General features: G+C 43.7%; 1 protein-coding gene across 9 annotated transcripts in view; it reads left to right on the plus strand.

The window, feature by feature from the left end:
- FGFR2 (fibroblast growth factor receptor 2) overlaps positions 1 to 25,372 on the plus strand; it is an 81,276-nt gene that overhangs the window by 32,411 nt on the left and 23,493 nt on the right. For 5 of the 9 annotated variants that reach the window (XM_077182805.1, XM_077182806.1, XM_077182804.1 and 2 more), the window contains 4 exons: positions 1,414 to 1,537; positions 18,881 to 19,071; positions 21,616 to 21,760; positions 23,955 to 24,157. In XM_077182805.1, the coding sequence (XP_077038920.1) occupies positions 1,414 to 1,537; positions 18,881 to 19,071; positions 21,616 to 21,760; positions 23,955 to 24,157 (663 nt within the window). Of the gene's footprint in view, positions 1 to 1,413; positions 1,538 to 18,880; positions 19,072 to 19,902; positions 20,051 to 21,615; positions 21,761 to 23,954; positions 24,158 to 25,372 lie in introns of all 9 variants that reach the window. The other 4 variants (XM_077182809.1, XM_054637366.2, XM_054637363.2 and 1 more) reach the window with 2 other exon arrangements.

The raw sequence follows: 25,372 nt of genomic DNA on the forward strand, positions 1-25,372 counted from the left end.
ACACTTTCTTAACTTTTCAGAGCCCACATGGCCAATCATTAGCTAATATTATTAGTCCACAACTGAGCAATAAGAGACATATCCAGCTATTGAGATAATTACTAGCTGGGGGAACTAGGAAAGCCAGGAGCTGCCTATAGAGAGAACTTCTCTTCCAAGCTTTGAACTGAAGGCATTTTTACCTCCAGCAAGTGCTCTTGGCACTGGGATGTGGCCCTGTGCAGCTTTTTCTGCTGGATGAGGACCTGCAAAATAGTCAGGCACAATGCAGGATTTCATAGCTATAGTTGTAATGATGTTTTAAGAATGTATGGTTACTGGAAGCATCACTGAATGCTTCCAGTAACCATACTGGATGTGATGCTGGAAGCATCACTGAATGATCCATAATTTTTTCTGGTGTACAGCACTGAATTACTGCTTTCCATTTGGCTGATTAAAATGACTGTAGCAGATTGTGTTATTCCATTTGCTGAAATATGTACTTTGCAGTTGAAGAATTGTGCACTGCAGCTACAGAGAATGTTAAGCTTTCTGAGCACTTTGTCAAAAATGTAATGCTGAAACAAGGAATTAGTCCATAGCCAGCAAAAGGTCATTTTGGGAGCCAACTTCTGATGCAGGAAATATATGTGTGTACAGGATGGCTCTGTATCCTTCCAGCACTGGGCTAAATCCTATTTTCTGTGAGACCAAAGCCAGTGCTCCTTTGGAGTTCAAATGGGAACAGAATCAGTACCTTTAATAAATTCTGTCTGAGGGGGATTCTGTGAGATAAATGTATATCCTTATGCTCTGTTTCCATGAAGATTTTTTCAGGCATTTTCCATGAGGCAGCATGACTCTAGGATTCATTTTTTCTTGGGGTACCCCAGAGCAGCAGGAGGTATTTGGGAGGAATCCCAAACATCACCCCTCAGTTTCTCTAAAATGTGAGCTGTGTCATTGAGCATTTAGAGGGGGTGAAGACTTAAATGTTTAGGGGATCATGTCCATCCTGTCTTGCTGATGGGTAGTTATTACCAGGTGGCTGTTTGGAGACAGATGGGGAATGCCCTGAGGGTGTGCATTCACTTTAGAGTGGATTGAAAGGTAAAGCCCAGTAAGACAACTGCTGCTAATTGGTGCCATCCTGCTCAGCCTGGGAGGACTGAGTGTGCACTGACATCTGCAGTGCTTGGAGCAGGGGCCAGGTAGATTTACAGCAGAGGGTGTGAAAGCTTTCACTCTGCAGCCATGCTGTCCTGGATCAAGCATAAATAATTTCAATGTCCAGAACTGTCAGACAAGCACAGGAGAGGCTTCCAGCTGTGAATTACACAAGGATAATCATTCAAGGAACAGTTCTTTTTGAAGGGGAGAGGGTAAAACTGTGCTTGAGGAGATCCCAACCTGTCTGGTTGCATCCCCCAGGTCCGCAACCAGCACTGGAGCCTCATCATGGAGAGCGTGGTGCCGTCGGACAAGGGGAACTACACGTGCATCGTGGAGAACCAGTACGGCTCCATCAACCACACCTACCACCTGGACGTGGTTGGTAAGTGCAGCTCTCATGGGCAGGATACTGCTTTGCACTAATGACTTTCTCCATGAAACCATTTGGAGCTGAGCTGATACGTTCCGCGTTTATTTTGGAGATGATTTCACAGTACTCCAAAGATGAGATTTCACTGCACAGCCAATTGCTTCATAACTTTATATATTCATCTGTCTCACTCGTGCCTGTAGGATTAATCTAGCCCTGCCTTGGCAAAAAGTGTAATATCCATGTGCAACATCCACCCACAAGTTTGCCATGATGACCAAATAATACTTGCTGATGCAACTTCAATCATTAGTATTACAATTTAATTATTACTTGTACAATTGTACTAACACAGACTTTAATAACTGCAGTGATGAAAACTGTCAACCAATCCTTTAGAGTCCTGTTATTATAGTTTTATAGCTGAAATGATTTTTTTTTTAATGAAAAGCTAGATACTGACTTTGCAGTTAGAGCAGATCTGGAGCTTCAGGAAGGGCAGTTTGCATTCACAGCAGTGCAACAGAAATCTGACTGGAGCCTGTTGGGTGGGCTCTGAGCAGTCCCCAAAACACAGATGATAAAAATTCAGAAGTGTTTCACCTGAGGACAAATTCTAAACAGCTGTGTGAATTTTTAAGTAGTAGCAAAGCTGTGATTACGCATGACTATTAAACACAGGCTTAATAATATTACCTTATTAATACCTAAATCCTGTTGACTTTAATAAGGCTTACAGATTTTTATTTAAGTGGTTAGCTAAATTAGAGCTTGAAATCTCAGGAATAATTTCTGTTCACCTCTAGTCTTTTTGATTAGCCTTGAAGGGTGTGAGCAATTTTATTGACTCTGAAGGCATTGCTGTCCAAAATAACCAGTGTGGCTTTTCTTGTAGGACCTTTAGGGATACAAGCCATGGTTTCTGAAGTATGTCTTGAATGGGCTTTGCTCTCTCTGCCTTTGTGAGGTGATCTGAGCATTATGAACTCTGTGAATAGAACTTTTGATCAATCACTATTGAAAGCAAAAATTAATTTGATTATTGTATGCTATTTTTGGCTGGTGACAGTCAGCCCAACTCCATAGATTCTTCTAGAATATCTTACTGTAAGTGTTATATCTTACTGTAAGGGCTATAGGGCTTAAGTGCTGACAAAATGTTGATTTCCCTAGTTCTTGCTTGGTTTTGCATGAGTAAAAATATATCCCTTGCATTGTTTTGGATGGTCTTTAAAAGTAGTGTCTCGTTTCATCTGAGACCACCTAAATCTGCATAAACACCCAAATCCAAGAGAAGACAAAGTGCCAGCTTCTTGGGTGGCACAAAAGGAAAACATTCCCTGTGAACATGCCAAGGAGAGCTAGTCTTTGTTGAGCAGAGGAGGAGAAAGATCTCTTTGGGATGAGGATGCCATCAGACCAGAGCCCCACCACCAGCCCTCGTCCTTCAGAGCCCATGAACCACCCAACTCACCTGTACTTGAGTTTGGGCAGTCAGCACTGCAAGCAGTGAGGATTTTCATGGCCATGGCAATATTTTGTCACAGAGTGAGCTCTGGGTATGGTTGAGGTGAGCTGGCAAAGCCATTTTTTGTTTGAACACTTGTTTAAACAGAATTTATGGAGGGTGCAGCAGCAACGGCTGCCGGGGATGGGTGTCAGTTGTTGTAGTGAGCTGTGTCCTGCATGGTGTGGTCCTCTGCTGGCCACCTCACCCAGGGCTCAGGCTGCCTGCAGGGGCTTGCCAGGCTCTAAAAACCTTTCCTTGCTGAAATGAAACTGGTTAAAAATTCCCCTTCTCTACCCCCTCTTCGTTTTCCTGTCCCAGCCTGGCGTGTTTTGTGTTGACCATAAATTTCTTCACCCATTTTTTTTTTTCCTAGCAAATGTGTTCATGGATGATGCAGTCACTTGAGCAAATATTTGTTAGAATCCCTCTCACCTCCTCTCCTGCTTTGAGCCTTTTGAATGTCTTGCATTGAGGAATATTTTGCAGAAGTTTATTTTTCCTGGCAGTAAATTATAGTGACCTGCATGAATGAATGGAATGGTAGTAAGGATTATGTCATTTATTTAAATGTCTAGTCCTTTCCTATAGAGAGGCAGGAAAGTAAATATTGAGGTTTTTGAAAATGATGAGAGGTTTGGGGTGCTGGGTACCCAGCTGATGGCACCATGAGAACACTGCTTGTGTCCTGTAAGAAATGAAACCAGAAGTCCAAAAATTATTTTTGCAGGTCACAACCTGAGTTTTGGAGTCCTGCATACTTAGTAATTTCACCACTCTTTTTAAAAAATTTCATTCAAGGGTATAATTGTGAGTCTGTTTGGAAACCTGTGCATGGGAATGTGCACCTTGGGTTGAGTTTAGTGTGAATCTCTCAAGAGATTGGGATTTTAACCTAAAGGGGGTTGATGTTGGAGTGCTCGGCCATTCCTCTGTTGCTGGAGGTTTGCAGTAATTGTGGAGCATAAAATTGCTGAAGCAGTAAATTAAGGCTGGCCAGAAGGGGAAACTCTGACAGTTTTTCTAGCTGAGACAGTTCTACAGAGTTAACTTTATGCCCTTTTTTCTGTTTTCATATGAATTTTCAGTTCCCTGTTTCTGTTTTCCTATGGATTTTCAGTTCCCACAGGGTTGTGGAGAGTTATGAATGTTTGTTTAGAGGCAATTGCCTACGTAGACCGCATCTTACGAACTCTAGGTCGTAATTTTAGGTCAAGTTCTGTGTAGAAAACTGTCAGTTGAAAGCCTCTGAAATTACTTTTCCTATATGGTTTAACTGGTTCCAGAGCTGATTAAGTGTAAGTAATAGCAAATGGTATTAAACATGGTAACATATTACACTAACATGAGCATCTGACTATATGGTGTAATGTAGAGAACCCTCTGATTATGTCACAGAGTTGGGAGGTATCCCAGCAAAAATCGTGCCAAATAGTGACACAATGCTAGTTAGGAATATGCCAATAACTTTCCAAACCTTGAACTCTTTTGACAATTAAAAGCCTGGAGCCAGCAGGGCTGAGAAGTTTTCAGTCAGAATGTAGGTGTGAAGTATTCTCATTTTTACCTTGTAATTACTTGCAAGAGCTCTTTAGAGTCAGCTCAGATGGTCTTGTTCAAATTTACAGACCTGGCAAAACCCTTGCACTGATTTTTTTTTTTTTACAGTGGGAGTAGAAAATACAGAAGAAAAAAAAAAGCAGCAAGTCATTGGCAGCCTCCCTACTGCACAGGATACTTGTGCACAGTGACTGTGTTAGCAGGGAATGGCCCATTCCAGTTGGCCAGGATGTTCTGTGCTGGACCAAGTTACTCTTTGAATGTTTGGGATACCCCAATCAATGGCCTTTTCCTTCCTTCTCCATTTCCAAGTGGGGATTGAAGCAGGGCTTTGCTCAAGGCCTCAGATGTGTTTGCAGTAGTGGCAAATGATGGTGATACAAAACTCCACCAGGATGCTGTGAAAGGGAGATGAGTCAATTTTAGCTTCTTATTAGAGTAGTACACAGAGCCTTCAATTAATATTGGATACTTATTGTCCAGGGCAACATGCCAGCACACAGGAATTGCTTACAACAGAAATACAGCAAGGCCAGGAGAGGGAAATGTCACTGTCCATTTTAGAGATGAAAACCCGAGCTGTGGAGTGATGAAATTTCTTGCCCTGGGTCACACAGGAAGCTGGTGACAGAGCCAAGAAGCAAAGCTGGTCTTTGAATTCTAATCCAGTACCTTAATTAAAAGAAGTTTCTTTCCCTTGTACAGCTTAGCCCATTAGCTGTTTTTTTACATGCAGCTGAAGTGCCTTTTCTCCTCCTTTGTATTTAACAGTAGGTAGAAACTTGAGTTTTTATGGCAAGCTTACTAATAGACTAACTCCATTCTCAGTGCACGTTTATAAAGTTGTGCAACCTTGAGGGAGAAGGACTGAAAACGATGTGGTTTTCACTTATGAGTTGCATTGTAGTGAATCCGGGCTGTAGGAAGCAACGTGGGAATGCAGCCACTGAGACTTGTATATAATTAGATCACTCTTGGATGGCAATTATTGCTGGAGTGCAATTTCAGCAGCAGCAGTTCTGTTTGAGCATGGAGGAGCTAATTGAATTTGGGTTTCAACAGCAGAAGAAAAAGAATGTTTAATGTTGTCATCCTGGGAGACAAAAGATGGTTTGGTTTCAGGTGAAGTTTGTCACATTACCTCATTTAGTGGGATTTATAAGCAGCTGCTATAGCACAACACCTCTACAAAGAATATATGATGACCCTGCTATTTGCTATAAAAATGAATATGTTGCAAATACTTTTTTTTCCAAAAGAAGCCCTTTTCCAGCCAGGTTAGCAGTAGTTTAAACAGTTCCAAATTTGACTAATAGCCATGCCTTTGGCTCTCTTTGCTGAGGAGTGAGCTCCAGGGGTGGCAGAGCACAACACAGCTGTCCCTTAACAGTAATTCATATTTTCATATAAAACCAGTGTGAGAGTAACTTCTCACCCAGAAAGCATTTTAAATGACTCTCAGTTTAAAGCTTGTGCCTCAGAAATCTCATGTATGAGTGATTTTACTGGTGGCTGTACAGAAAAACACTTTTATTCTGAACTCTTGGTGGGTTTAGAGGATATATTTTAGGATATTATAAGATATCCTATTTGCTATAGGATAAATTTTGTTCTTGTTTTTTTTTTACGGCATGCTGTTAAAAGTCTTGCTAAAATGGAATCGACATTTTGCTATTGGTTCTTCACTGTTTATGTTTCCCTTCATTTAGACAGAAGGAAAAACTTCTGCTTTTGCTTCTAGTCAAGTTTTATTTTTGGACTTTCATGTGCTCTCCCAGTCTCTAGCTGCGAACATGGCATGAGCACATTTTTTTTTTTTTAAAAGACATGTTTCCATTTTGTCATTCCCAAATTCATAGAAACATATGGACTGTTGTTTGCCTTTTGCTGAGGCTTGTTGAAATAAAGTTCAGAATTAGTTTGACTCAAGTACAGTTCTCCCCTTAATTTCCAAAGAATTGTTTTTAGGATTTGGGTTACATACGAAAAAAGGAACTGACACCAACTCAATAACATGCCTTGGGTGTTGCATCATTAATGTCTGGCAGGAGTTAAGGGCAGGTATTACAACCAAGCCTAAACTTGCATTTCTGGCAGATGTTCTCTTGTAGTTGTTGACTGGCTCTTTACAAGGACAAGCTTTGGCTTGATGTCTTCACCCGGCGCTTGTGGCGCGGGGCAAGACGAGGCAGGGACAGAAAGCGCGAAGGAATCCAGGCTGATGCCTGCCCTCGGGTATCTGGTTAGGCTGAGAGGGAAGATGCTTTTATTTAATGTGCTGATAAGCCCAGAGTGTGGACTTTACACCTGGCACCAGGCTTTTGGCAAGGTGTGTGCATCTCAGGAGGAATTACGCAAATTGTTTAGCGCTGGGGGCTGTGCGGTTTGCTCCTGAAAACAAAGCCCACACTGTGATGGTTCAGCTCAGGCAAAATGAAAGCTTATGGGTTCCCCCCTCCACTTCCTTAATAAGGTAAAAATATTCCAACCCTGTAGTTTTATAGCATTAAAGCTTCTGATTTCATTGGAGTAGTCTGGCTAAATTACATTTTATGGACAAATACTGGTGTCATTACTTCATCTGCTGGGTGAACAGTGAATTTGTCATGTTTGGAATGCTTCCTGCAGAGTCTGCTGGGGAGGACTGGTCTCCCTGTCCCACTTTCTGTCTTATTACAGCCCCAAGGCAGTTATTTCTCTTTCTTTTGATGAGTGATGAACAGGATATTGTTTCAGCTCTGTTATTATAATTTTTAATCATGCCTTCTAATTTGTGCTGTATCCTACTTGTGGAAGTGCAAGTAGGAATTTGCAGGAGTTGTCTGAAGATGCAAACACAGGACCGTTGCCTTGTTCATGTGCAGTTGGCACGTGCCAAAAGCCATATCTGTGCCTAATAGGATGGGCTTTCTGACCTGATCCAGGCTTTTTTCACAGCTTTATTAATGAAAAAATGGAAGTGTAATTGGCAGTAAATTGGTAAAGCTATGTCTTAAAAAAACAGAAAAAAAACCCCAAGCTAAAAATAATGAATATAAATATAGAAAAGTTGTAAATGAACTGTGATACAGGTTGGATGATGACATATTAAAGACAAACACAAAGTTTACAATCCAAGAGAAAAACAAAATTAAGGGCTGTTACCAAGGTGAGAAAGGTGAGAGGAGTCTGGCGGTAGAGAAGCGCAAATAAATCAGTAAAATGTAAAATTCTGTGTGTAATGAAGAAAAAGGTTGCACTTAGAAGGTTAGTACTGGTCTCCTTTCTCTGCTCTGCAGACCACTCTGTGTGACCTGGCATCCAGAGGTGGCTGTGATTTACAGCTTTTGAGGGTTTTAAGCCATTATGTCATCTTTGGATTGCTACCGTTCCTGTGGTGCAGCTTCCACAGCTGTTGTTCCATTTAAACATAAAAAAGCACATTAAAAAATCAGAGCTTGGTAAACACGTTTGAATATTGAACTGCTCTGTAAATTTAAGATACTGAGTTAATTTTTTTTCAGATTGCTCTTTGAAAGGGTGGCATGAATATGTTGAAATTGTTGAATTTTCATGAAAGTAAAACACTGATGCTGTCAGAACTTTAGCAAAGGGAAGAACCCAACATGACAGTGTATTAGTTGGAATAAAGTAATCTATAATTTTTACAAAATGCTTATAAAAGTCTAAAATTACATATACTTGTAGGAGGTTTTTAATCACCATCACAAATAAGGTGATCAAAACATCAGTTGTTTTGTGTGTTTTGCATTTATAAGTGAATCTCCATGCATTCCTTAGTGTCCATACCTGCAGCACTGTTTCTGCTATTCAATTGGATTATGTGCATTACCAAGCCAACATCATTTCATTGCAGCAGTTGCTTTCCTTTGATATTTGTGCACCTAGGATATTTATGAGCATACCTATGTCTATATTTGAGTTAATATCCCAGCAAATGGGTTTTACCACCCCAAAGGCAGGAAAATGGGGCTGCTGGAATGGTGTGGATTATCCCCAACAGGCAACCAAGCCCCACACAACTCTTGCTATGGGATGGGGGAGAGAATCAGAAGGGCAGAACTGAGGACTCGTGGGTTGAGATAAGAACAGTTTAATAATATAAATATAATGGTAATAATGAAAAAGAAAATAAGGAAAAGAGAGAGAGATAAAACTCAAGAAAGTCAAGTGATGAAGTGAAAAACTCGCCACTGACTGACCGGTGCTCAGCCAATTCGGTTCCTGAGTGGCTCCTGGCCAGCTTTCCCCACAATTTATGCACTGAGTATTTGGCCTAGAATATCTCTTTGGTTAGCTGGGGTCAGCTCTCCTGGCTGTATCCCCTCTCCAGCTCCGTGTGCCCGCCTGGCAGGGCAGCAGGAGGAGGTGACAGGGCCTTGACTGAGTGTGAGACCTGCTCAGCAACCACCAAACCATCAGTTTCATGTGTTCTCAACAGGATGCTCATCTTTAATCCAGACAGGGCACTGTACAGTGCCAGGAAGAAAATTACCTACCCCAGCCAGAACCAGGACAAGAGCTGTGGAAAGTTAATAAATCAACTTTGTAGTTCTGGAGCACCAAGTTTGTGTCCAAGCATGGCCAGCCATTGAACGCTGCTGCATCTTGCGAAATTTACTTGGATTTACCCAAAGTACTGGAAATAAAATGACAAATATATATAGTCAGGGTCTTCCCATGAGCAGTCTTCAGCACCTGAAGTGGATTGTGTGTTGCCAAAGGGAATGTGGTGCAGATGGAGGGATGTCTCCAAACTTCACCACCAGGGAAGGGAAGCCCAAAGGGCTCAGTGAGGGCTGACACAGACGTGTCATGAGGCTGGGCCAGGACTGTCCAGCACTGAAATTCTGCCTGCTGGAGCTTTTTTCCTGCCCTGACACATGCACAGTCAGTATGGTCAGTCAGCTGCTGGTTGGCTGTGTCTGGCAGGGAGCTGGGGAGGGGTGAATTCCACAGTGCTTCCAATAATTTCACACCTGCATTGCTCAATAGAGCAAGTGTGCTGTGTAAGAAAAGGGGGAGAGAAGTGTAGAAATGTAAGGAGTGCTTTTAAAGCTTTACATAATCTTTTCCATTTTACTTTAAAGACAGAGCTGTTTTCAGGCAAGGGAATTTGGCAGATGAGAAATCTGTAGTTGGGTCACAATACCAGCAGAAATAATAACTCTCCCTATGTGCTTTATGGCATCACTGGGTGCACTGGTGAACTAAAGCCACTGCAGCTGGGAGAGGACATATCCCTGTGGGAGGGATGCTCTTTGCCAGGCATGCAGTAAACCTTTGGCAGAGCCTTTTGGAGAGCCCATTCCAGTGATGCTGGACCCAGCATTGTCTCTGGTTATTATACAGCAGCTGAGTGCTGGGAGCTGTGCACAGCACAAAGGATGATATCTCTGGGTGTAAAATTAATGCAGTCTCTGGGAACAGCCAGAACAATAAAATTTTACCACTTGTCTGTGAGAAGTCACAAGCTGTTTTTCATATTCTCTTGTAGCCTTTTTCTTTTAGGGTACCCTGAAAAGAATATCAATGAAAATTGTAGCCTCTCATTGTTCTGTTTGCCATAATTTTTTCACACTAAAATAAGGCCTCTCCACTCTTTGTTCAGGCATGTATGAAGCATTTGCTTATGCATGCACAGTGTGAGGGACACTGCAAGGGAGCTCCAAGATTAGTGTTGTACAACTCTTGCTGCTACGACTTTTTCTGCTCCTTGGGGCTGATGAAGCCCACGCTGTCAGCCTGACAATAGGGCTTTGCTTTTAAGGACAAACTGGTCTTAAAACCCTGTTGATAATTTAATGTTTTAAAACAAGAGCATTCATGTTTCTTGCCATAGCCTCAGGCTTGCTGGTTGTCCCTGTCTCCTTTAACCCTCAGATATATGTGTGATTTGAAAGGACAGCTTTTAACTAGTTCTGATTCCGAGTTTTAATTTTTTTTTGGTACTGTTTTCATTGACATCAGTGGGCTTTGTATCAAGCCAAATAGGTCAGTCTTGCTTGCTGTCTCTTCTGCTGTGAAGAAGAGGTGTAAAGGTGTGCAGAGATGGATTTTTTAGCTAAAATGCCAATAGGACACAGAGCTGAAGCTCTGCTGTAGAGCTATCCAAGGAGACAGATGGGTAACATCAGTGGGAGCCTTGCCTGCTTGGGAAGCAGTGCCATTACTTAAAATCAGAGGTGAAGGTGGTGAAGCCAAGGACAAAGAGTGTGAACACACCTGCTTAACTTCTGTAAAGATTTTTAAAAGGCACTGCCTTTAACTTGGCTGGTGAGTAGGAGGGCTTGAGTGTCTCAAGGAGGTTGGGTGGAGTGGCACAGGCTTTGCTATGGGCTCTGCTTTGAAATATGTGACAGAAGTTTAATCTTTAGCATTAGAATTCTTTAATAATGTTCAAATGTTTAACTTCTTGTGAAAGTATTCAGTGACAGCAGGGATATGTGGAGTCTGGTTCCCTGCTGTCTCACTCCCTGCTGATTGCTGGTACTGCCCAAAAACCAGAGCAGAGCTGGGTGGTGGGGCCAGAGTGAGAGACACAAGGCAGCAAGAAGTGCCTCAAAGTTGTGTAAAGGGCTTCTAAATTAAAGGACAAAGGGAGCTTAGATAAGGGTGATGAAGGTTGGCCCCAGGTCCCTGTGCCAGGTTCACTGGAGCTCCAGCTGCAATGATGCCCCTTTGAGCTTTGGCCACCAAAATGATTTCTTCAGGTGGTGTTGGGCCAGGAGGAAATGCTGCACATGGAGACTCCTGCTGTACTGGAACATGGAGTAGCATGAGCCATTTGTTGGCTAATGCCTGCTGGTTAAAAGATGCCAAAATTTGTAAGGTGTGATATCATCAGTACTGGTAGTGCTGTCTGATCCATGAGCTGTTCTGCAAGTCTGCCTGAGAGGCTCCTGTTCTTTATCAAGTGTTCTTGCCAGGGATGGTCTTTATCTCTTACTGTTCCATGACAGTGATGTTAATCCTTCCAGCCTTCAAGCACCTTGTGATTGTGCAGAGTTTAGGAGAGCATCATCCCTAACTTGCTGTGGGCCCTACCTTGGCATGTGTAAATCACCCAGGAGGTGCTGATTGGAGGGGTTTGTGTGTGTGTCTGTTGAAATGGAACATGACAGCTGAGCAGCACTTCTGAGCTGGCTGTAAACAACACACAGTGCCTCACTTTGTGCAGAGAGGAGCCCCAAGTGATGTGCAGCTGGTGGAGCCTGCTCAGCTCCTTCCTCATGGCTGCCTGGTGTGTGACATTAATGAGCAGAGGTGTTCTGCCACGCCTGCTTGGTTCTTTCTGATCTTCTGAAAGAGCAGCCAGCACTCAGCCTTCCTCCTCCATGTCACAGAGCAAACAGTGGAGTTAGGAGTGTTCTGCTTCCAGGATTTCAGAGAGCACAGGATCCCCTAAGCAATGTGTGCTGGGGAGAGGAAGCAGAGGTTTGGCTTGGCCCCTGTGCAGAGAGCTGCCTTGAAGGATGAGATTCCTGTGGGGGCTGGCATCCCATCATCACCACCTCAGGGAGTGCAAGTGTGGTTCCAAACAGGGTCCAGTGTATGAACTCGGATAATGCTGGATTTGTGGAGAAAACCACGTTGCAGTTCCTCATTCTGGGGTTGCTGCTGGAGCTCACCTCAGAAAGGCTCTCTGATCCAGAGAACAATGATTAATCCAGCCTCTGAGTGCTTGTGAATGGATTTGCAGTTGGTGTAGGTGGGATCTCTCATGAAGGATGGCAATGCTCGTGTTTCTCCTTGCAGACTGGTTCTCTTGCAGTCAGCTAGCACAGGACAGAAACCTGAAACTCATTGCTCACTGAACAGCAAGGATCTCATAATCTTATCATCTTTCTTCTCCTGGTTGATATCTACCCCAATAGATGCTGATCAGGCACTGATATCCTGTGGCTGGCCCCTTGGCTTTAGTACATGCTCCAATCCTGTAGCATATACCCACATCACCAAAACCAACATCAGAGCCAGCAGTAACAGTACCCACATGTACAGCCTCCATAGGGATGTCAGAAAAGGAGCACAAGGAGTGGCTTGCACACATGGAGGGAGTTGTTCCCTCAGACTGTGACTGAAATGGTCACTAGTGCCACTTCTGAGGGCAAATCATGTTTCAGCTTTGAGGCGTTGCAGGGTGCACTGTGGGAAGCTACACCTGAGAGGTTTCACCTTCCTGCCTTCAGTGGTTAAATCACCTGAAAAGTTACCATAGAACTGCCCTTCCTGATGGAGCAGTTTTGGAAATCCCATGGGTATGGTTGGATGAGGGCACGAGGAGAGGGCTCTGGGTGTCCCAGAGATGGGTGACACTGCTGGAGAGAGCTCTGGGTGTCCCTGAGATGGTGACACTGCTGGAGAGGGCTCTGTGTGACCCAGAGATGGGTGACACTGCTGGAGAGGGCTCTGTGTGACCCAGAGATGGGTGACACTGCTGGAGAGGGCTCGGGGTGACCCAGAGATGGGTGACACTGCTGGAGAGGCTTCTGGGTGTCCCTGAGATGGGTGACACTGCTGGAGAGGGCTCTGGGTGTCCCAGAGATGGGTGACACTGCTGGAGAGGCTTCTGGGTGTCCCTGAGATGGGTGACACTGCTGGAGAGGGCTCTGGGTGTCCCAGAGATGGGTGACACTGCTGGAGAGGCTTCTGGGTGTCCCTGAGATGGGTGACACTGCTGGAGAGGGCTCAGGGTGTCCCTGAGATGGGTGACACTGCTGGAGAGGGCTCAGGGTGTCCCTAGATGGGTGACACTGCTGGAGAGGGCTCGGGGTGTCCCTGAGATGGGTGACACTGCTGGAGAGGGCTCTGGGTGTCCCTGAGATGGTGACACTGCTGGAGGAGAGGGCTCTGGGTGTCCCTGAGATGGGTGACACTGCTGGAGAGGGCTCAGGGTGACCCAGAGATGGGTGACACTGCTGGAGAGGGCTCTGGGTGATCCAGAGATGGGTGACACTGCTGGAGAGGGCTCTGGGTGATCCAGAGATGGGTGACACTGCTGGAGAGAGCTCTGGGTGACCCAGAGATGTCCCAGAGATGGGTGGCACCTCATTGGAAATGGTGGGAAAGTGCTGCTCGTTGGTGAAGATGAAACACAGGGGAGGAATGTTTCAGTCCAAGCCTGCAAAGAAAAGGCTGTGGTTAATTGTTTTGTTTTTTTTTAAGGCTTGCAACTCAATCTTGCAAGTTTACAACGTGAAGCCAAAGCCAATGCAAGAGGCTGTGATTAGGGTCTGGCCTAAAATGCTGGAGGATGCTTCTGAGACCCATAATTTCCAGCATAATTAGCATGTTCCAAAGCAGCAGATGTTGCAGCTTCTGAGGGAAGGTGCCTGGGAGTGGACAGTGTTTTCACAGGGTCCAGGCTGCTGCTGAATGTTTCCCAGGCTTGGAGTTGGGCAGAATAAGCAACTAGAGCTGAGGGTGCTGTGCTGACCAGGGCAAGAAGAGGGCATGGCAGGTCCGTGTTTTCAGTGACAGCTGGAACTATCTCATTTCTCATTTAGTGATGACTGAATGCACAGAACCTCTACCAGGGGCTATTGATCCAGAACTGGTGCTCAGAGGCATCATTTGAGGGATGCCTCTGTAGTTGCTCAGTGGCAGCCATCAAGATGAGTCCTTAGAAGTCAGTAACATTTCAAAACCGTGATTGAAGGCTCTGATAAATGTGTCTAGCTAAAAATTAGGTAATTTTTTCCTCCCTCACTTTCCCCCCTTAATTGAGGATCTCTCCATTGTCCCCAGAACTCATGCTTGGTCTTGCATTTGCTATTAAGCTTTTATTTTTCCAGCCCACACTTGAATCACACATTTGCAAGGAGAGGAAACAAGCACATTCAAAAGCAGAAAATAAGAGTAGTTTTCATTTTCTTGTTTCCAGTGAATCGGATGCCTTATGCAAAGCCCATTGAGTTCCCTGTGAGTTTTCCCCCTGACTTCAATGGGCTTTGGCTCTGGCTTTTAGCTCCCGTGAAAGGTCCTGAACTGTCTGTGCTGGGGTGACAAGGAGCCTTGGAGAGACAATTCCCAGAGCTCTTCTCAGCCCCTGGCACAGCCAGGTTGCTAAGGAGACTTGGCCTGGCCAAGTCCTGGAGCTCCCCCCTTCCGGAGTTATTGTCTGCTCTCCCTGCCAAGGCTCTCTGGTGGCAGCAGTGCCACTCTCTCAGCCACAATCCCTCTCCAGTGGCCTCTGACAGCAGCAATTCCTGCCCTGCATCTCCCCTCTTGGCGAGCAGCCTCCCTTGCCACGGCTGCTCCATCCTGCTCCAGGGCATGGGAGGGATGGGCTGGTGTCTGCTGGCCTCCCTTGGCTCTGAGAGTGTGGGTTTGGCCCCTGTCACCACCTCCACACCCCAGCATCTTCACCTCTTATGGTCCCTTCCCTTCCCTTCCCTTCCCTTCCCTTCCCTTCCCTTCCCTTCCCTTCCCTTCCCTTCCCTTCCCTTCCCTTCCCTTCCCTTCCCTTCCCTTCCCTTCCCTTCCCTTCCCTTCCCTTCCCTTCCCTTCCCTTCCCTTCCCTTCATCCCATCCCATGCAAATAAAGCCAAGATGGGGAAGAGTCTTTCCCTTTTGTAGGAATCCCCTCTTCGGGGCTTAAATTCCTTATGGAGCCAGTTCTCAGGATTTCTTGTGAAGTGTGTAAGCTCCAGCAATCATTTCCAGTACCAGGACAGGCTCCCACCATCTCTAGGGCTCCTGCAGTGCTTGGAACTTCCTGGGGAGCTCCTTCCATTGTGCCAGCTTTTTTTTTTTTTTTTTTTTTTTTGGAACTTGGAATTTTCCAGCTTTCCTGGATTCTTTGTGGTTTTATCTCTTGGAGGGAGGTATTTTGAAGTTTTAACATTAACAGGCTAAATGACAGCTTCCTCTGAGCCTTTTGGGCAAGGTCTCTTTGTCAGTCATCCCTTCAGATAGTGACTCTGTTTGCCTACAGATAAGTGAGCAGAAATGCTCAAGCCCTGGGCACTTTTATGGTGGTGTAAAATTTAGGTGCTTGTGGCCTTGAATCTGATATATCTCATGTGAGCCTTGAATCTGATATAGCTCATATATATCGTTTTGACTCTGTTTTGTAGATAACTAATTCCTCAGATGGGGATGATGTCGGTTTTGTATCTAAACTACAAGCTGGTGTCTATCTTTTATAGTGGGAACCAGCATGAAACATCTTGGGGGTGATTTTCTGAATTACAGCATATGTTTTTGACTTGATTTTATAACAAATTGTGTCATCAGTGAGATTGTAACACTGAAATGTCAGCGTTCAGGCAGCATATATTTATTTCTTAAGGTGTTTCTTCAATATTAATCAACAAGAGGAATAGTGAAATCAGGCTCCAGAGCTATGAGATTCGTTGCCAGCTTGTTTTGTATGAAAATATTGTTTAAATAACTAGAGATGTATATGGTCACGATGTTTTAGTGATGATCCTGATTATAATTATTCAGTAATGATAATATCACTTTCAGCAGCCTCGAAGATTTGTTTAAACGCAACTTTGAGTCCTTTGCTGGTGCTCAGTAAAAAGGAACACACTGCTTCCATCTAATATTAGTGCAGCTAGTTGTTTGAGTGATGATATCTGCTTACAAATGTGCAGCTTGTGTTTTAAATGCTGAATAGTGATGTGAGATTTATGAATATGGCTTTGACAGTACCTGTGCTTAACAGAGTCCTTAGATGTGTGTGGGTTTGCAGAGAAGTAGGATAACTTCAGCATGTTCTGGGTAACATCCTGAAATGAGGGTTTCCAGGAGAAGGTGCTGAACACAATTAAGCTTGGTCATTGGTAATTAGTGGAAGTTTCTCGTAGTTGTTTTCCCCAGTCCTGAATGTATTTTGTGGGCTCCTTGGACCCCAGGTTTGCCATGAAGCCCTGCTGGATTTGCATGGTGATGGTTCTGTTCTCCTGTGCTGTTTGCCTGTGTGGGCACAGGACTGCTCCCCTCTGCTGGAGTGGAGGAGTTGGTGAACACTGATCCATGTGGGGGAAGGCAACAAAAGTTTATTTTTAACACATTTGCCTTTAGAGAAGAAATCTCACAAATGGCCATACATATATACTCACCCGTATGCACACACTTTAATTTTTTTCAATGCAACTGAGGGCCAAGAGTGTGAGAAGTCTGCTTTTAGTCCTTTGCTTTGCCTCCTCTTTTTTGGTAGAGGAAATGCTTGACAGTCATCAATAAAATATTAAATCATTGATGGCTATCAGGATAAACTAAACACATCTCGTGTGTGGATGCTGGCATAGTAGGAACTTTTCCAAGATGTTTCAGGCCTCATTCTCTGGTTTGTTAAAGGGCAGAGAATAAGGTCACAAAGGAAATCAAACCCTGATGTGGAGAAATGAAACATGAGGCCTACTGACTTCTAAAAAACATTTTAAATAACATTCTCTAAGGTTTCATTTTATACCGAAGGCAGCTGTAATAAGTTTTGGAAGATGGTGTAAGGTTTCTATTAAAGAGAGATTTTTGCTTGCTGGTTTTGTACCCAAATGAAGGAATGAGGGAGATGGAATTAGAGCTTATTTAGTATAAGGTGAGAAACTAAAAGTTCTCTCCAGAACCGTAAAATAATAATTTATATGTTCTACTGCAATTTACAAATTAAAAAATATGAAACTGTTCCTAGATCTCCAAAAATGACACACATAGCCGTGGAATAATTTAGTAACTGCATTGCAAATGCACTTTTGCCACAAGTAAAATAAGACTGCTGCTTTGTAGTGTGCTGCCAGCATAGCCTCAGTGAATAAATTCCCAGTAGATGTTTGCTGCATGCCAAATATATTGGACTGTATAAAAGATCCCATTGTTCAATGGCATCATTATTTGCTATTATACTCACAATGTTTGCTTGTGAAACAATTTATTGGAGACAAGTATGTTTAAGAAGGAACGCTTGGTTTGAAATTCAGCTGATTTGGCTTGTAATGTCAGAGCTTTTACAGTATATAGCCTCTAAAAATAAATATTTAGGTCTGCTGTTTTTTACTTATCTTTGAAAGAATTCCTGGAGCAGGGGAGAACGGGGAGCTGAGGCTGGGGATGGCCAGTGAGCATTTCACTTCTGATTCACAGAATTTGTTTAGGTTGGAAAAGCCCTCTGAAATCATTGAGTCCAACCATCGACCCAGCACTGCCAAGGCCACCACTAAACCACATCCCCAGGTGTCACATCTACACACATGACTTTTAGATGCCCTCCCTGGGCAGTTCCAAAGCTGGGCAACCCTTTTGGTGAGGGAATTTTCCCTGATATCCAATCCAAACCTCCCCTGGCACCACCTGAGGCCATTTCCTCTCTCGTCCTGTCACTTGTCACCTGTCACCTGTGAGAAGAGCCTGATTCCCACCTGGCTAAAAACCCCTTGTCAGGGAGTTGTAGGCAGCGAGAAGGTCCCTCCTGAACCTCCTTTTCTCCGGGCTAAAGAACCCCAATTCCCTCAGCTGCTCCCCATGAGAGGTTGACTGAAAATGTGTGAGAAATGCTTATGCATGGGCATAGATTAGAAGCTGAATTGGCTCACATTAAATACACTTCAGTTTTCCAGAGAACTCTGTATTTGCCTGTGTTTTGGTGAGAGTAAGAATGAAGCAGTGTTTCTGCTGCTGTGTCTGGGTGAAGCAGAGAGCAGTGGTGGTGGTGGCACTGATTGGAGCATTTTAGGAAGCTGAGCTGCCTCATTTGTGCATCCTGCACGCTGAGGCTTCTGCTGCTACTTTTGAGAAATTCCTTTTGGTTTATTTTAACGTGTTTTAAATCAATAATTATCCAAAATTAATCAATAGTATTTCTTCTTAATGTGTGTTAATACTATTTCTTCTTAATCAAAAAGAATAAATTAATTTATCAAAATTAATCAACAATGTTTCTTCTTAATGTGTGGAGGTTTAGCCGAGTCGAGACGTTTGAGAACTCAGAGGTAACTTAATTACGGTAGCTTAAAAAAACCCAAGAGGAGATATTTTACCTCATTAGGGCTGAGTTAAACCATGGAAAACGAGCAAAGTGTTTAAGCAGGGTTATTTTCCCCCCCTCCCCACAAATGGCTATTCTTTAAATTACAAGTGTAGCGCTCAAGCCATCTCCTTTGAACTGCAGGTTTTGTTACACGCTCTGGCTGCGGTGTTATTTCGGAGGAGTCAGCCAACAGGCTTACAGGGCTTTTTGGCTGGGGTTCACTTACAGTTTTCTTGGCAGCCCTGCTTATTTATGCATCTTTATTTCTCTCTCTCTCCCTCTCTCTCTGCACCGTTCCCTGCCGGAGCAGAGCGCTCCCCGCACCGGCCCATCCTGCAGGCGGGGCTCCCCGCCAACGCCTCCGCCGTGGTCGGGGGAGATGTGGAGTTTGTCTGCAAGGTCTACAGCGATGCCCAGCCCCACATCCAGTGGATAAAGCACGTGGAGAAGAATGGCAGTAAATACGGGCCAGATGGGCTCCCTTATCTCCAGGTTTTAAAGGTGAGGCTTCGCAGATGCCGGCAGCGGTGATGCCTTCTTTAGAGCGTGGTGTAAATCCAAGGGTTTCGAGTTCTGAGCTTCTTTTGAAAGTGGAGATGTTTATGTTAGAAGTGAAATGATGAGTTAGATAAACGTTTGCTTGTCTGAATGCTAACTGTGCAGCTTATAGACACTGTTTTGCTCCTTTTTATTTCCATGAAAGGTCCTTTATATCTGAATGTTTCAGGCATGACTTGGTCAGAAAAAAAATGAAAGTCCTTCTAAAGAGCATCATTGACATTTTTGTATGGGTAGAAAGCATCCAAAACATACCTGGGACAATCTACTCCGTTTCCTTCATGTTTCTTCAGCCTCTTGATTTCAAAGAAACATGGCAGCTGCTGCCAAAAGCTTGCTGGAGGACTGGGCTGTCTGGATGCTGAGCATGCAGAGATGTCTGGTTTGGAGCAGTGTATTGGTACTGTCATTCCTGCCAGCTTGGAGCAAGCCTGACCAGGGAAACTGAAGCTTTCCAAGCTGGCTGGCATTGCCAAGACTCTGACAGGCTCTGTACCTGCTTGTCCCATGCAGTACCTGCCCAGGTGGATTCCTTTCCCCCCACGCTGCTGTTCTCTAACTCCTCGTGTGATGCTGCGGATGTACGAAAACCAAACAACAACAACCAAAGGGAAAAAAAACCAAAAACAACAATAACAAAACCCCCAAACCCTTCAATGTTTAGAGGCTGATGTGGAATATTCTGGTGACATGTTGGTGGTGGGACCATAGACAGATTGGTGTCCATTCTGGGCAGCAGTGACCTTGTTCTCCTGTGTTATTGGTCTGTTCTAGCACTCGGGGATAAATAGTTCCAATGCTGAAGTGCTGACACTGTACAATGTGACAGAGGCGGACGCTGGAGAATATATTTGTAAGGTCTCCAATTATATAGGGGAGGCCAACCAGTCTGCCTGGCTCTCTGTTCTGCCAAGTGTACAAGGTAACAACGTTTTTTAAAGCAAGCTGGAAAAAATGGTGCTTTGGGAGACTGCAGGCAGCTTGTAGGATACTCTCTGGCCTTGGTGGTATATGTGTAATCCTCCTTTGGTGATGCAGCTGGTGTTACACCAGCAGCCATGGAAAAATTCCCACAATATCCTCTGTACCAGAAGCACTGCTTTGGTTTCTGTTTGCTGATCTTTATTCTCTCCTTGGTGTCTTTGTGTGTGTGTTGGGCAGTTTTGTTGCTAATTCTGCATACTCTGCAGTTCACACAGAGGGTACTCCTTGAATAATGTAATTACAGCCTAGCAGTGTGTATTTATATATACACATAGGTGTGTGTATGTATGACCTGTTCACATAAAAACCCCCTGGAGCACAAGTCAGGTCAGTTTAGTCACTGTGACTGTGCAGGTGGGAGGATTTTTCCAGGTCTTACTCACCCATTACTAACTGGGTTTTACTCAGCAGTAACAATAAAGACAGGCAACCCTGTGACTGCAGCCCACAACTAAATTTACCTCCAAATTGTCCAATAAAAAGGTATTTATTCCCTGATTGTGTATTTCAAAGTAACATTTTTGAATGGAACAGAGATCAAAAGTAGCAAACATTAATTTCTCTAATCCTCCATCACTGAGATCTTGATGCTGATGGCCTGATGTGCCCATCTTGGGGCAGCTGGGAAGTTCCAGACCTAAGATTTACTCCATTTGTATCAGTTTGGATAATCACGGATACTTGGATTGGTGCACAATGTCAAGCAACAAGTCTGGAAGATGACCAGTAAAAACCACGAAACGTGCAGAGTTATTTTTCCCCTCAATCTTTAAGATGTAGAAAAATATGTTTTATTTTCATCTCCTGGTTCTCAAAACTTTGAAGTATTTTCTGTCTTACCTGTGAGAGCCACAACTGAACAAGATCTCTGATTTTTGAGCAAGAGTTGGGATACTTTCCACTGTGCTTCTAGGCAAAGCATCAAATATTTCCAGGTTTGAGATTTAAACAAGATTTGGCAACTCTTCACAATGTGCAGTAGTAGTTACTACTCAAAACTGCAATGCAGTGGGTGATGCAAGGATCATACAATCTAAGACAGCTGCTAAGTTGTCTTTTGGAGCAGAATTCACCCCTTTTTAATCATTTTAGAGTATGCTTTTATGGTAAATTCTTTCCTCTGAAACAGGTCTCTGCACGTGAAGGATCCCACATTCTGTCCTACTTTGTTTTCTCTTTGTTTTTCTCTCAACTTTCTCTTGTCATAAAAGAAGAAGGAAAAACAAAAAAAGATTTGTGGGTGAATTTTTCCATGTCTTTTGATTGCATGCATGTTTAGGTGGTGAGTTTAGGTCTGGTGAAGGGTGTTGATTACTTTCTGAGGTGAGCTGGGACCTGTTGGTAAACGCCTTTTGGATGAGGGATTGTGGATGGGGAAGGAGCTTTGCATCTCTCCACCTCTGCCTTTACCAAGTGCAAAGCCCTGTGGCTCCACCTCCCTATCCACAAAAATTCTCTCAGTGTCTAGCTTTTTCTCTTGCTTCCCTCTTGTTTTTTTTTTAGGCTGCCGGTGTTAACACCACGGACAAAGAGATTGAGGTTCTCTATATACGGAATGTAACTTTTGAGGATGCTGGGGAGTATACATGCTTGGCGGGTAATTCTATTGGGATATCCTTTCACACTGCATGGTTGACAGTTCTGCCAGGTATACACTGCTCTCTTTCTGTGGTTTTTCCTCTTTTTTTCCCCCCCCTCCCCTTGTTGATTGCTGCAGAATTAGCACGGCTTCTGTGTCCAAAAAAAAAGGACTTTTACAATGATTTTGGTTTTTTTAAGTGCAGTTGTCTCAAGCCAGTGAGTTGTTCTGTCACGTGTTTGCAACTCCAAAAATCAAACAGCAACAACAACAAAAAATGGTGTGGGGTGTGTGGCTATTGCACTTAATTGAAATGTTTTTACATCATCAGAAATGCTAAGGAGCTGCATTTCCTTAGCACTTCAATGAGACAACTGAAAATCAGCCCATAAATCATTGTAAAGTTTGTCAAGAGGATGAAATTGAGTTCGTTACAAAGTTTGGAACGAATTTGGCCATAGTTATGTACTGGCTCATTAAAATGCCCGAGCTGTTCGGTGTACTTCAATTCACTTTTACCTATCATGCAAATCTCTCATGGAAATTCCAATTTGAATGCCAGAGGATCATGTACAGAAGCAGTGCCTTCCATATCTTGGGAATCGGCTCCGTGCATCTTTAAACATTGCATGCTCTAAGGAAACAAGTAGTCATTTGCTTTTACTGCAAAGCATGTCTTGCTGTTCTGGGGTTGATGATGTTTCTGTCCTTAGAAGAAACAAACATCAATGTGCTTTATTGCCTGAAAATTATTATCAGCTGTTAGAAGATGTAACTGTAGTTGGTTTTGACATTAGTCAAATTTTCTCATTTATAACTGTTGGCAGCTGCCTCAGGAGTTCCTTTGGAAAAAAAACATGAACCACCTGAGGTTTGCTGGGTCATCTTGTGCTTAACATTTATTAATTGTTAATCCTAAGTAAGAGGTACAAAACCTGCATGTGTGTGTTGCTGAGCCTCACAGTGTGGGAGTTGAACATTCCCACTGTCTGCAGATAATTTCTTACCTTTTATTGAAATATATTGAAGAAGGCAGCTTTATTCCATCTGACTCTGAACTGAACCCCGAGCCTGTGAGGTGTCACCAAGCAGGCAGAGCACTGCTTGTGTAGAGCTTGCTTCTGCTGGCAGTGTTTGCATTTTGCAAGTGCTTGAACAGCATTTTTTTTTAACCAATTTTCTTAAACAAAGTGTTTTTCTAAGCCTGGAAAGGCACAAGAAAATTTCAGCATGAAACGTGCATTGCTTGCGGAGTGACCGCTGATGGCTGTGGAATGCTGTTTATCCGGGGGTTGAATCCCAGATAAGGGATTAGGGACACTGTTTGCACATATAACTGTCTTGAAGATAGCTTCAAAATGGTTTCAATCAGAGTAACAGCTCTGGAGAACCACTCCCTCCCAAATCTAATCTCATAGGCCAGTAACCACTGATGAGGTTACTTGAAAGACCACAGTCCTCGCAGAAGAGGGCTCGTTAATTAACGTGTTGCTGCCAATTCGTTTTTCACCTCAATTATGATTTTTAATCCAGCACTGGGCTCCTCAGGGGAGTTGGGCACCCAGCATGAAGCACAGCTGGTTGAGCAGCTGGACAGCCAGCTCCTTGAAACCCTTTTGAAACCCCTAAGCTGAGTTTATAGACATGATGGGGGACTGATTCATCCTCCCTTCCCTCTGTATTATGAGATCCTACTGCAAATTTTGAATAAACAGGCAGACTCAAGCAGGCTCAAGCCCAAACATTTATTTTCAAATTTAGACACTTTTCATTCAGGTTAGCTAATTCACAGTTTTATCTTTGGATGTGCTTTTGTGTGGTTCACACGAATTGCAGTGCTTTTGCATTTTGACTCGAGTAACAAAATGAACCTGAGCCTAGTTTGAACAGTTTTTGCTTCCCTCTAAAATTATCCTTAATGATGCAATATTTCAACGTATATGTGTGCCTACCTAGGCAAACACATGTGTATGTTTGTGTATGCATACATAGATGCACAAGCTCACACTCAGTGCAAACTGAAAAATCAAAGCAGTAATCTGGAAAAAAGAGTTACTCTCAGATAAAAATCAAAGCAGTAATCTGGAAAAAAGAATTACTCTCAGATTACAAGATGGCCTAAACATCCAGTGCTCTGACTATCACACAAGAATTGGTTATATTTTATATTTTACCATTACTTTGCTCCAAGTGCTGTGCCGAACGCTGCCCTGTTTGCTAACCCTGTGGCCTGATTGTTCCCTCCCAAAACCTTCCCATCCAGCTCCTGAGAAGGAAAAGGAATACCCAACCTCTCCAGACTACCTGGAAATAGCAATTTACTGCATAGGGGTGTTCCTGATAGCCTGCATGGTGCTGACAGTGATCATGTGCCGCATGAAGAGCACCACCAAGAAGCCGGATTTCAGCAGCCAGCCCGCCGTCCACAAGCTGACCAAGCGAATCCCCCTGCGCAGACAGGTAACAGAAAGTAGATAAAGAGTTTCAAAAAGCTTTTTTCTTACCCCAACAACTGAGCCAGCACATCCCTCCTGCTGAGGAAAGGGAAGAGAAGAAGGGGGTTAATAAATTGTAGCGGGTTGCGGGTGGGATGGAGAGGAGGTCTTAGCACGGCGATGGGTGTCTCAAGGAAATCAGGGGAGGGCTGTTATTAGGGAAGGGAGAAATGTAAAAACTGAAATATGTTCTGTGTTAGCAGTCTGGAGATGGGGAAAAAAAAATGTATTTCAAGTATTTTGGTGCCTGATCCCGCAGCTTGTCAATGGAAAAAATGTTACTGCCTTAATGGGCTTTGGAACAGAATCCTATTTAATTGTATATTTATGATGTTTCTAAGGTGATTATTATTGTGGTAACTAGGTACCAGATACAGAGAGGTATTTCTCAGGAAGACTTTTGAAGACTAAAGGGAGGGGCTTTCATAGCCAGGCATCTAGAAAACACCCCAAAATAGAAAAAAGACTGTAATAAAGTAAAAATAGGGGAGATGCTATATCAGATCTTGGACAGCTTGATTAAGATAATGATGCTTTTGAGCAAGAAACAAAAGCAAGTGCCAGATTTAAAATGCACACAACAGCATCACATGAAATACATTTTACAATTGTTTGTGGCTGGCAATGAGCAGTTCTGGAGGGGTTGATGCCACGAGCAACAAACCAGTTGAACAAGTAACAGGACTTTGGCTTTATCACAGGCCACCACTTGCCAAAACAGCCTCCATTCCCACACACTGTCCTCTCCTGAAGGATTTGTGGTGTTTTTAGGAGCTGGAGTTTAATAGGTTTTGATTTTCTTGCAATAGGTCTTGAGGCCAGACTCTGCACCCCCAGGTTTCAGCCCTGCAGGATGGGAGGAGGTTGGAATCTGAGGCTGGGGTTCACCTCAGCAGCCAAAAAATCTCTGTCTGGGAGGGCTGGATCCAGGCTCTGCTCAGGGAATTGGGATGTGGGGCTTCACTTTGTGTCCATCTGCACCGTGAGTAAGTGGTGCAGGATTTCTGCAGATTTGGTTTTGCAGCCTGTCCAGAATATTGTCACTGTCAGAGTAATACATGTACCTTAAAAAGGGTTCTTCAGCATGGGCAGGTGTTTGAAATGAGGTGCATGGGAGATTCCGAACAGCATAACATTGTTCTGGACCCTTGTTTCATGGTGTCTGAATTTCCTTGGTTAAAAACAC

The sequence above is a fragment of the Agelaius phoeniceus genome, chromosome 9 (assembly GCF_051311805.1).
Source record: "Agelaius phoeniceus isolate bAgePho1 chromosome 9, bAgePho1.hap1, whole genome shotgun sequence".
NCBI classification, from domain to species: Eukaryota; Metazoa; Chordata; class Aves; order Passeriformes; family Icteridae; genus Agelaius; species Agelaius phoeniceus.